Below are 10,595 nucleotides of genomic sequence, written 5' to 3'. Positions count from 1 at the left end.
TCAGTTTGTTCATAAATCCTTTATTGCGTGCCTACTGTGCCTAGTCCTGTGCTAGGCATTGTCCAATACAGAGTGCTATAAGATATGGTGCTGGCCTTGTGGGGTTTCCAGAATGACAGAAGCCGGTCATGACCAAATGCCCATTTTACTGCCCTGGACTAAACCATGCTCCATTATGCTTTTCTAGACAACAGATGGCCAACAGCAAAGAGGACCGCAGTTAGTAAGTGCAACTGGGACTTAGGTGAGGGGGGAAATTTCTAGAAGGTGAGTTTTGAGGAAGGGTAAACTGAGGCTAGGCAAAGGTTAGGGACTAGAAAAATAACAGCCGGAGCTGTGGTGAAGGGTAATTAGAAAGACTGGCTGAGCAGGGCTGGAGGGAGGGGTCTCAGAAAGAAATGGAGGACCTTGGTTGCCTCCTTGTGCCCACTCTTCACGTGCCCCCACACCTCCACCCAGCCTAGGGACCAGCGGGCAGCTGCTGTCTTCTGCCTGGTTGGTCCCCGCTGGAGACTGTCCTGGCCAGGGCACTTCCTCCATGGGCCTCTTAGCATCCCACCACCCCTAGTCTCTGCCTCTCTCCTTATCCTCCAACTTTGTCTTCCTACTTACTACTACCACGTCTCCCCTATTAAGGGCATTAAAGTGATTAAAGGCCCCCGCTCCCCCTTTCAGGTCTTTTCAAGAGCAGGGATGAATACTGTCCCCACTCACCCACCCCCATAGGCCAGAGCTCCGGACCTAGTAGTAATCCTCGCCCTCTTCACTCTCAGCCTCCTCCTCCGGAACCAGATGTAGGGATGGCAGCTGGGGGATGCCTGTAGAGTTCAGCTGGTCTGCAAACACATGTGGGCAAAGGAGAGAGAACGGGAAAGAGGGGCCGTCGGTACCCACGTGTCCCAGACTGTGAGAAAGCCCTACTTGCCTGTGCACCCATATGCGCGCACACACGCGCGCGCGCGCGCACACGTGTGAGGTCCTGAATCCACCACCAGTCCCCCCAGTCCCCGGAGCCCAGGGCTCCCCCTTACCCGGCGTGAGCACCGTCAGGCTAGCTGGGGCCTCAACCTGGCCGAGAGCATTGCGGGCCAGGCAGCGGTAGATACCCTCATCGCTGGGACGCACAGCTTGGATCTGCAGCCAGCCTGTCACTTCAAACCTCTGGGGTCCACCCCTGAACTGGAGCCAGAGAAAGGGTCAGCAAGATCCTTCTAGGGGGACCCTGGGCTGCCCAAGGGAGGCCTCTGCTCCCTATCCTACCTGCACTGAGATGTGGGGATCATCCCCTGGCAGCTGAATGTCCAAGCCGTCCTTCCTCCACTCGATGGATGCCATGGGGTAGGCAAACACCTCACAGCCAAAGATCACATCCTGTCCCGTCACGTTCCAAATGTCATATGGGTGCAACACGATCTGGGGCTCTAGGGGTGGAGGCGGAAGGCCTGAGAACAGGGTGGCACATCTCGCCCAGCAAGAAGCCCATGTATGAACCCTCATGGATGTGTTTGTGGGGAAACACAACAGACGCTCAGGTAGATACACATCCATTCCATAAGCAAGACATGACATGTACACACAGGTACATACAAATGTAGGTGCGGGTACACACAGGTACAAACCCAGAAGTGGCGAGGCACATGCAACAGGATGCACGAACGAGCACACAGGTCCACACCTCAGCTTGGCAGCCACACTCTGTCCCTGATTGCTCCCCTGTCCTCATTCCACCCTCTAGGCCCCTGTCCTGCTATACTTGTAACTGACACCTCCCCCTACCCTCCCCCTTTCCTAACCAGTCCAGTTGCCAAAGACCAGAAGAGCGGCCCTCCCCCTACCCCCCACTCTGGGACCAGGGAAGGGGGCGAGAGGGGGGGGGATTCCCACGTGGGAAAGGCAGAGAACCTGAAACCAGATCTGGGCAGCAGGCAGAAAGCCTGAAGTTGCGGGGTAAAGTGTTGGGACCCTGCCGGTGTTTGTTTTCCAAGCAGCCACGGCCAGGCCAGATCCCTCAAAGGGGCTCAGGAAGCGAAAGTTACTAAAGCTGCCAAAGGAAACCTGAGGCTTGAATGGCCCTCAGCACCACCACCACCACCCCCCCCCCCCCCGGGGGGGGGGGGGGGAGCTGGAAGAGCCCCCCCCCCCCCTTCACTACTCCTGAGGCCCAGAAGAAAGAGAAGGGAGGCGGGAGACCGGGCTAACAGCTTGCTCTGCGAATCCGAATCCGCCCAAGTGAAACCTGATTTCATCTCACTGGAACCCAAATCGCGTTGCCTGGGCTCCAGAGGTCTGGGCAAAGCCTGGGAGTCTCTTCACTCTCTCCCTTTTGGGAGACCAATCATTGGCTCTGTGCCTGCTCCCTCAGAGGGGTCCGTCCCGCCCGCCGGGTCAGGAGCTTTCACGCGCCTCAGGGCACACAGCTTGCTGACAAAGCTCGGACCGCACCTTAGGGCAGCGGTCTCTGCGGACCAGCAGCGAGCGCGGGCTCTTATACTGACTGAAGTCGAGCACTCCCCTGCCTCATCTTTTTCGCTCCGCTGGCCACAGACCAATTCAGTCGGAGGTCGGGGATCAGTGCCTCGAGCGCCCCGAGCGCCAGGGGTAGGGACCCCGGGCCGTGCGTACCCGATTCGCAGGGCCCCGGGTGCGCCACAGTGAGGTTGGCGTCGGGCCGAGCGCGGGCCGCCTCCTGCAGCCGGCAGATCTGAGCGTAGGTGCGGCCGTCGGATCCGCAGAGCGGGCGCTGCGAGCGGCAGGCGCACAGCGGCTCCGGCACCTCCCCGCGGCTCAGGTCGCCGCCTGCGTCCAACCGGCACTCAAGCTGCTCGCCGCAGCGCCCGTAGAAGTGGGCGCTGGGGTCCAGGTCGCAGAGCTGGCCCTCGAGGTTGGCGCATTCCCAGCAGCAGCCGCACGCGTCGCGCACCCGGCCGGCCAGGCAGCCCCGTGGCGCGGCGCACTCTTCTGGCCGGCAGGGAGCGCAGCCCTCGCCCTCCGCCAGCAGCCGCAGCCAGCCGCGCCGCAGGTAATCGGGGCGTGGGGACGGTCGCGCGCCTGTCGGGGGCGGCGTCCGCACCACCAGCAGTAGCAGTAGCGAGGACAGCGCCAGGGCAGCTGCCGGCGGCCGTGGCATGGTTAGCTGGAAGCCCTGCGAGCGCTCTGGGCATCAGCGCGTTCGTGGCACCCTGCCAGGGAGGGAAGCCAGGTCAGGAGGTCAGGAGCAACCTCACTGTTACTTGTACCAAAGTTTGACCCACGCACTGCCCCCTTCCCTGCTGCCTTGGAGTCAAGGAGACCCTCAACACAGAAGCATAGTGACTCTCTAGGAGTCATCCAGTTATTGATCGGACCGGGTTTCTGGGGTTGGGGACAGATGAGAGGAAAGGATGGTAAAACTCAGGCGCCAGGATACACGCGCGCGCACGTGCGCGCGCGCGCACACACACACACACACACACACACACACACACACACACAGCAGCAGCACCACAGACCATCCAACTCTGAAGCTTCCTGTCCTAGAGGTAGATGGGAGTGGATGGCCCCAGAGCTAAGGAGTTGTTAACAAGGGAGGAAACGCGGAAAGAGTAGATGCCCTGGGGCCCAGAGTGCTCACCTACTGTCTAGGACTAAGCCCTTCAGAGCAGCCGTGATTCCGGTCCGAAAAAGCAGGCAGTGGAAAGAAGCAGAGGCCAACAAAAGGCTGGGCCTGCCAGCCACCTCTGCTGCGGCTTGAGGATCTCTGAGAGAGCCCAAGGGCTTGGACTCGGAGAGCAACTCCTCCGCCCCCTCTCCCCGCCTCTCGACGTCGCACACAACCCCCTCCCTCCAGTTTTGAAGCTGCCAATTTTATGCAGCCGCACAGGACCCTCCTGGGCCACTTCCCCTAGCTGGGCCAAAGTCACAGTGAGAAGTGAGGAATCGTAACCGGACACCGAAGCTGGGAGAAGACAAGGGGCAGGATGGGGTGGGGGGTTGGGAGTAGGGGCTATGAGGGTGGCTGGGAAGCTCGAAAGAGCCGAGTGAAGGTCTAAGTCTTGTCCCATCCTACTCTACAGTCCCTGGGGTCTGCTAGAGCAGCTGCATAACGCGGAGGCGGTAGGAGCTCTGGTGCCTTGGCTCCTGGAGGGCAGAGCCAACCAATGTAGTCTCCCCGCAGCCCAGGGCTGGCTTCCCAGGGACTACTGCAGTCTCGTCCACCCAGCTTCCCCACTAAGGCGCCGGTCAGAGATTCGGTGCTTACATCTGCCTCACCACATCTGGCCTCGTCCTCCCTCCCCACATCCGGCAGGTGCCTCAGCCCGCGGATGAGCCTGGAGATTAGAGGTCCCAGCCGACTAGCAGCCGCAGGGAGAGGTGGGCGGGGCGCCTCCCCCGCGGACCTCGCTCCGGGTCGGGATTATAGGTTATAGTTAGTTCCAAGGCCGGCAGGGCCGGAGGCATTTGGTTTCGCGGCCGCCACCAGCGCCACCGTGGCACTTTGGGCTGGGGGCGGGGAGGAGAGCGTTCCTGGAGGCCCGCCCGCCTTACAGGGGGTCGGCCAGGCCCCGCCCTAGCCTGCCCCTAGCGGCTTACAGAAGCCGCGCAGCAGTTCAGTGTGTAGGGGGCGAAAACTGCGCTTTGCAGCGAGGGAGGTGACAGTATTTAGTCAGTCTCGGGCCAGAAGGACCTGGCCCCCAGCCTAGCGGCCTCCGAGGCCTCCTGACTAACCTCGAACTTCAGGGCTGGCGGCAGCGTGCCGACCGCCCAGGGGGATCCGCTCCGCATGCGTACTGGAGGCCTGGAGAGTCCAACCCCCTGATGCGGTCTAGGACTGTCAGTCCGGACCTCAACTTGGACAAGCCCTTCCACTTAGGGGTTCCCTAGCCGCGTGCACGTCACTCCTGGCCAGAGGAGGCTCTGATGAGGTGGGCGAAAACAGATACACAGTCACCGTGTTCCCCAAACTCCGGAGGGACAGGGAGCAAACTTCGCGCGAGATCTCACAACCATCGCGAGAACCTGAACAGGAAGCCTAGGAATTCGGAGCAGGAAAGGCCCGCGGGTTTTAAACCGGAAAAAGAATGGGCGGGGCCGGCGATGGCAGATATTTGTGGGTAATCCCCAGTCTTTTGCCCTGGGGTCAACTGAAATGTTGACCTGGGGCAGATGTGAACTATAAGAAAACTGCAGGAAGTCCTGAGAAAAACAGGAGAGTGGGTAGGAAGGGACTTGAAATTGCGGAACTGACTAATGGAGCCACTCAGGGAAGTCTGACTCTGAATTACAAAATGCCTTGAGGGTGATCACTCCCAGTATACAGAGGGGAAGCAGTCGGGGATCTCAAAATGAATTGTTACCGGCTTCTAAGACTTGGAGGCAGTATTTAAACAGCAAACTCCCCGGACCTACAAACCCTTCACTTACCCCACTTTACTGTAGCCGGTTGTTTGCTTTCAGTATTTGCTATGCTCTAAGCGTTTGACATTAGGAATCGTGTCTGACTCTTCACTGTATCTTGTGCACCTAGCCCTGCGCCTAGCAGCACAGTAAATTCTTGGTAAATATTTGGGGATTAAATGTGAAAGACTTCCTGTGTGTGAAAGTCCAGTTTAATTTAGACTTTCGGAGTCGCTGAAGGCTGGATAGACGGGGAACGAGCGCCCTCTGGTGGGCATGCGGTTGGCGATGAGAACAAGACCGTGCATACAGTAGGCACCAAAGATGTTGACGGTACAGATCGGCTTTTATTAAGTAAAGATGTGTTCCTGGAAAAACACCACATATTGTAAAAAATATTTTAGAAGGGATTTTTTTTTGCAAAAGACAATTTGAAAGTCTAGCTATGTTCCCAGAGCCTCATCATCTGACACTATCCAATTCAGACTGCAAAACACATTCAATAACATCTATTCCCATTCAGTGTTTTGAAGAATACATAGTACTGCCTCTTTCTCTTCCCCACCCTTGACTGTAGACTCTTGTACTGAGAGGAGGAGGCATAGAATGTAGTTTGCTTTCCACCATGATTCATAGCCTGGAGTTCACAGGCTATCGTATCTTCACTTTCAGCCACTGACCCATGAAATAGTTGTTAGATATAATGACAGAATGAAATGGGTCTTGTACAGATGAACAGCAGAAGAAGAAACAAGGGTAAAAGATCAGTGTGTAACCGGGTAAGAAATGACTTGGGAGGGATCACACCTTCCAACCTGACACCAGCCTCTTTTGACATGGCTGGTGAAAATAGGGGGGTTGCCACTTTGATGAAGAGGCAGAAGTGAAACAAATGGTCCAAACTGACCCATGAGAGACAGATACGGAGGAATTGTGTTTTCTGAGAACATTAGAACCAGTTAAGTCAAAGAAGGCTCAACAGATAATTAAGATGGAATACCTTGTAGATACCAATGATGGCAAATAGGTGAACTTAGTCAAAATATGTGTAGGAAAGCAAGGTTAAGTGAAAAGGAGAAGGATCTGGATACTAATCATTACTGTGTAAATATTTGCCATATGTATCATCAGTAAACACCTTAAGACAATTCAGAATGAGGCAAATCGTTGAGTATACAGCTCACTATTCCTTTATTTTGTAAAATTTATTTTCCATAATAAAAAATTAGAGGCTATTTTTTATAGGTAGATTTAGGATGTTGAGATAAATTTAGAAAGTTGGGACAGCCAGGTGGGCAGATACACATTATAATATGGCTACAAATAATATTACCAAATAAAAGTTGGAACACTCAGGAGACGAGCTGTCTGGAATACCTAGGCATTAAGTCAAGGAAAATGAGCTTTAAGACATGCAGAGAGAGATCAGGTGAAACTTTCTTTAGTTTACTCTTCCTATATCCCAGGATGCAACTCTCTCTGTCCCACCCTCAGTGTCCCATCCACCTTTGAGATGGAGACTGTAGCTCCATCTGACCTGATGACTTGGCCATATTTTGAATTAATAAACTTAGAAAGGATGTTTAAGTCATTTAGATTCTCTCTACATTTCTTGTTCTTGTTTTTCACTTTTTTCCCATTTTGAAGTATAAAAGACAAACAGAAAAAGTGCACAAAATAGAGATATAGGCCAATTAATCATTACAAAATTAATACTCATGTGATCATCATCCAGGTCAAGAAATAGAACATTGTTAAAACCGCCAGAAACCCTCATGTCCCATCACAACCATTAATCCCTCCTTTCCCCACTAGGTAACCATTTCTAACTTCATATTTTAATTTTACCTGCTTTTGATTTATATATAAATTGCGATACACCTAGGAATGGAATAGCTGCTTCATGTGATATACACGCATTCAACATTAGCAGTTATTACCAAACCATTTTCCCCAAGTGATTCTATCAATTTACATAGTCACCAGCAATTAATGAGAGCTCCCATTGTGCCACATCCTTGCCAACACTTGGTATTGGCAGTCTTTTCCATTTTAGCCATTAAGTAAATATTGTAGAGCCTAAGATCTAAGATGGCCAGTCCACAAGGATTTCCTCCCCTGGATTAAAAAAAAAAAAAACACTTTATTTTGAAATAATTTAACATTTGCATAGAAGTTTCAAAAATAGCACAGGGGTGCCTGGGTGGCTTGGTCAGTTAAGCATCTGACTTTTCAGCTCAGGTCATGAACTCACGGTTTCTGAGTTTGAAACCCCCCAGTCTGGCTCTGTGCTAAGAATGCAGAGCCTGGGGCGCCTGGGTGGCTCAGTCGGTTAGGCATCCGACTTCGGCTCAGGTCATGATCTCGCGGTCTGTGAGTTCGAGCCCCGCATCAGGCTCTGTGCTGGCAGCTCAGAGCCTGCAGCCTGTTTCAGATTCTGTGTCTCCCTCTCTCTCCGACCCTCCCCCGTTCATGCTGTCTCTCCCTGTCTCAAAAATAAATAAACGTTAAAAAAAATTAAAAAAAAAAAGAATGCAGAGCCTGCTTGGGATTTTTTCTCTCTCTCTCTCTCTCTCTCTCTCTCTCTCTCTCTCTCCCCCCAGCTGGCTCTCTTTCTCTCTCTCTCAAAATAAATAAATACACATAAAAAAATAGCACAGAAAGTGCCCATGTACCCTCACCCACCTGACCCCAATGAAACCATATTATATAACCATAGTATAATTAACAGAACCCAGACATTGACATTGCTACAATACTATTAACTGCTAACCAAACTATGGACCTTATTCAGATGTCACTAATTTTTACATACATTCATGTGGGGTGTGTGTGTGTGTGTGTGTGTGTGTGTGTGTGTGTGTGTTTATAATTGAAATTTTATTACATGTATAGGTTTGTGTACTATGAGGTGAATAAGTGGGTCTTCTGGGGTATGGGAGACTAAAGCACATGCCAGGGGAACAACTTGTAGAATCTATAACACTAAACCAAATGTCATTTAGTATATAAGTTGCTTTTTAAGTTACTATCGAAAGTCATTGAAGGGAGGGGCACCTGGCTGGCTCAGTCGGTGCCACATGCGGCTTTTGATCTTGGGGTTGTGAGTTTGAGCCCCACATTGGGTTTAGAGATGACTTAAAAAATAAAATCTAAAAAAAAAAATCATTGAAGGGAAAGGAGGCTAGTTGTCAAGAAAGCTAAATATACATTTTCACACTCAGCATCTACCTGTTGGGGCAGCTGGGGGCAAGGGCGGAGTCCCAGGGTCACTGGTGGAGGTCAACTGTTCATTATGGCATACTCAGAAGGAAAGACCTGGTAATGACAAGTGATGTTCTCCAAAGTGGCAGGCTCTTCAGTCTTGCCTTGCTTTTTACTTGAAGACAATTTTCTGTAAGTGAGGCCAACGAGATAACTTCCTGCTGAGACATCTACAGTGATCCTTTATTCATTCTACCATTATTTTATATGTCCAGATGATACCCAAATTTCCACCACTGGCCCAGACCTCTCTCCTGAATGTCACACCAGTACAATCAAACTGATGAATCCACTTCTAGCATTTTCTTTTTTTTTTAATGTTTTTTAGCATTTATTTATTTTTGAGACAGAGAGAGACAGAGCATGAATGGGGGAGGGGCAGAGAGGGAGGGAGACACAGAGTCCGAAGCAGGCTCCAGGCTCTGAGCCATCAGCCCAGAGCCCGACATGGGGCTCGAACTCACGGACCGCGAGATCGTGACCTGAGTTGAAGTCGGTCGCTTAACCGACTGAGCCACCCAGGCGCCCCTAGCATTTTCTTCCAAGCAGTCAGGGAAGAAGGCCAGAAACAGCTGCAGCCTGCATCATATTTATGGCTCCCAGAAAAAAAAAAGCATCAATATGTCAAATCACAGGGTAACATTTCATTGACTCTGCTTGAGTGATATGCTCAACGAGAATTAATCAGATGGCCAAGGCCTGGCCAGCCTGGAGCACAAGTCTCCCCCTGCTGCAGATGCAGTCCATGCCCCACGCATTTACTCTTGGCCACCCCAAAGTTTACCTGCAGACAGTTCATTCCTGTACAGTCTCGTGGGTCTGAGCCCCTAGAGTGAGCTCAGGTAGCAGGGCAGGCTAAAAATGCCAGAGTTAACCCAAGAGCAAGCCATATCAGGTGAGGGGCAGGAGTTGAAGGGTAAATACCTCTGCTTCATTTCCTTTCAGTGGGATAATTCTGAGGTGTATTCTGTCTGGTCTTCCAGAAAGGCTCCAGTGGGACTGAGCTCCAGTTACCCTCAGTGGTAACTCACTCGCTGATGCACCCTCTATTTGTTTCCGCCCCCCCCTTCCCTCACTTCCCTTCTCCCTCACTGTATTCTCTGGGGGGTTTGCCAAATAAAGAACTTCTACTCAAACCTTGTCTCGGGATGTGATTTCTGAGGAACCAAAACTAAGATGACCCCTGTAAGGCCATCTGTCTGGAAGCCCCATCAAGACCATTTGACCAGGAAAAGATTTTGGACCCCAAACTACACTTGTTTGTGACCGTATCCTTTGCTCATGCCCCACTTTTAACCTTTGCTTTTGACGTATCACAGTTCAGTGTTGGCTTCTGTGGGGAGTTGGGCAATAGGTTAATAACATCCGAGACTTCTCCGAACTGAAACCAAGGTTTCCCTGAAACCAAGGAAGAATCTGGGAAATGCATGCTCAGAACTCCAAAGAAGAAATGGTAGGATGTTTTCTCAAGGGCTGATGGAAGACAGAAAGAACACCATTAGGAACTACTTGGCTTTTAGGCAACCACACCACGTAGAAACCTCTTGACCCCGGGCAAGAATCAGAATAAGGTGAGTATAATCCTAGGCAAAGAGTAACCGCCATCTCTGCTCAGTGTGGGCAACTCAGCACTAACAGAACAAACATGTTAGAAAGGACGGGCGGTAAAGAACAAACACGGGGCTCTCCCAACCGAGGTCGGGAGTCAGACTGCGGATTTGGGCTCAGGTCATGTTCTCATGGTTCGGTTCACGGCGGGCTCCATGTTGACAGCACAGAGCCTGCTTGGGATTCTCTCTCTCCCTCTCCCTCTGCTTCTCTCCCTCTCAAAATAAATAAATGGACTTAAAAAAATAAAAAAAAGAACAAACACGAGACTCAGCATGAACCTCTGAGCATGTCCAAAAGTCCATAAGCCTCACATGTCAGTATGAAGCCACATGAAACTCCGGACACAC

General features: G+C 51.8%; 1 protein-coding gene across 3 annotated transcripts; it reads right to left on the bottom strand.

Moving 5' to 3' along the window:
• KAZALD1 (Kazal type serine peptidase inhibitor domain 1) lies at positions 1–4,963 on the bottom strand. 3 transcript variants are annotated; one of them, XM_040486212.1, is made up of 5 exons: positions 4,705–4,963; positions 2,623–3,179; positions 1,261–1,421; positions 1,032–1,179; positions 1–836 (listed from the first exon to the last, which is right to left on the bottom strand). In XM_040486212.1, the coding sequence occupies exons 2-5, from the start codon at positions 3,125–3,127 to the stop codon at positions 742–744; spliced, it is 909 nt and encodes a 302-aa protein (XP_040342146.1). In that variant the 5' UTR covers positions 3,128–3,179; positions 4,705–4,963; the 3' UTR covers positions 1–741. The 3 variants fall into 3 exon arrangements, with proteins under 3 accessions (XP_040342146.1, XP_040342145.1, XP_040342144.1); XM_040486211.1 differs by lacking the exon at positions 4,705–4,963 and adding an exon at positions 4,238–4,691; XM_040486210.1 differs by lacking the exon at positions 4,705–4,963 and adding an exon at positions 3,611–4,231.
• Between the last annotated feature and the right edge of the window lie 5,632 nt (positions 4,964–10,595).

Source organism: Herpailurus yagouaroundi, unplaced genomic scaffold (genome assembly GCF_014898765.1).
Source record: "Herpailurus yagouaroundi ecotype Mexico unplaced genomic scaffold, PumYag 163, whole genome shotgun sequence".
In the NCBI taxonomy this organism is placed as follows: domain Eukaryota; kingdom Metazoa; phylum Chordata; class Mammalia; order Carnivora; family Felidae; genus Herpailurus; species Herpailurus yagouaroundi.
This window is presented reverse-complemented; position numbering and strand designations above follow the sequence as displayed.

Excerpts from the sequence above, each read along its gene's own strand:
- KAZALD1 (XM_040486212.1), bottom strand. The coding sequence starts at position 3,127 with ATGCCACGGCCGCCGGCAGCTGCCCTGGCGCTGTCCTCGCTACTGCTA. Across the intron at positions 1,422-2,622 it reads CCCGGGGCCCTGCGAATCGG|AGCCCCAGATCGTGTTGCAC; the intron begins GTACGCACGGCC and ends CTCCACCCCTAG. Across the intron at positions 1,180-1,260 it reads ATCCCCACATCTCAGTGCAG|TTCAGGGGTGGACCCCAGAG; the intron begins GTAGGATAGGGA and ends CTCTGGCTCCAG.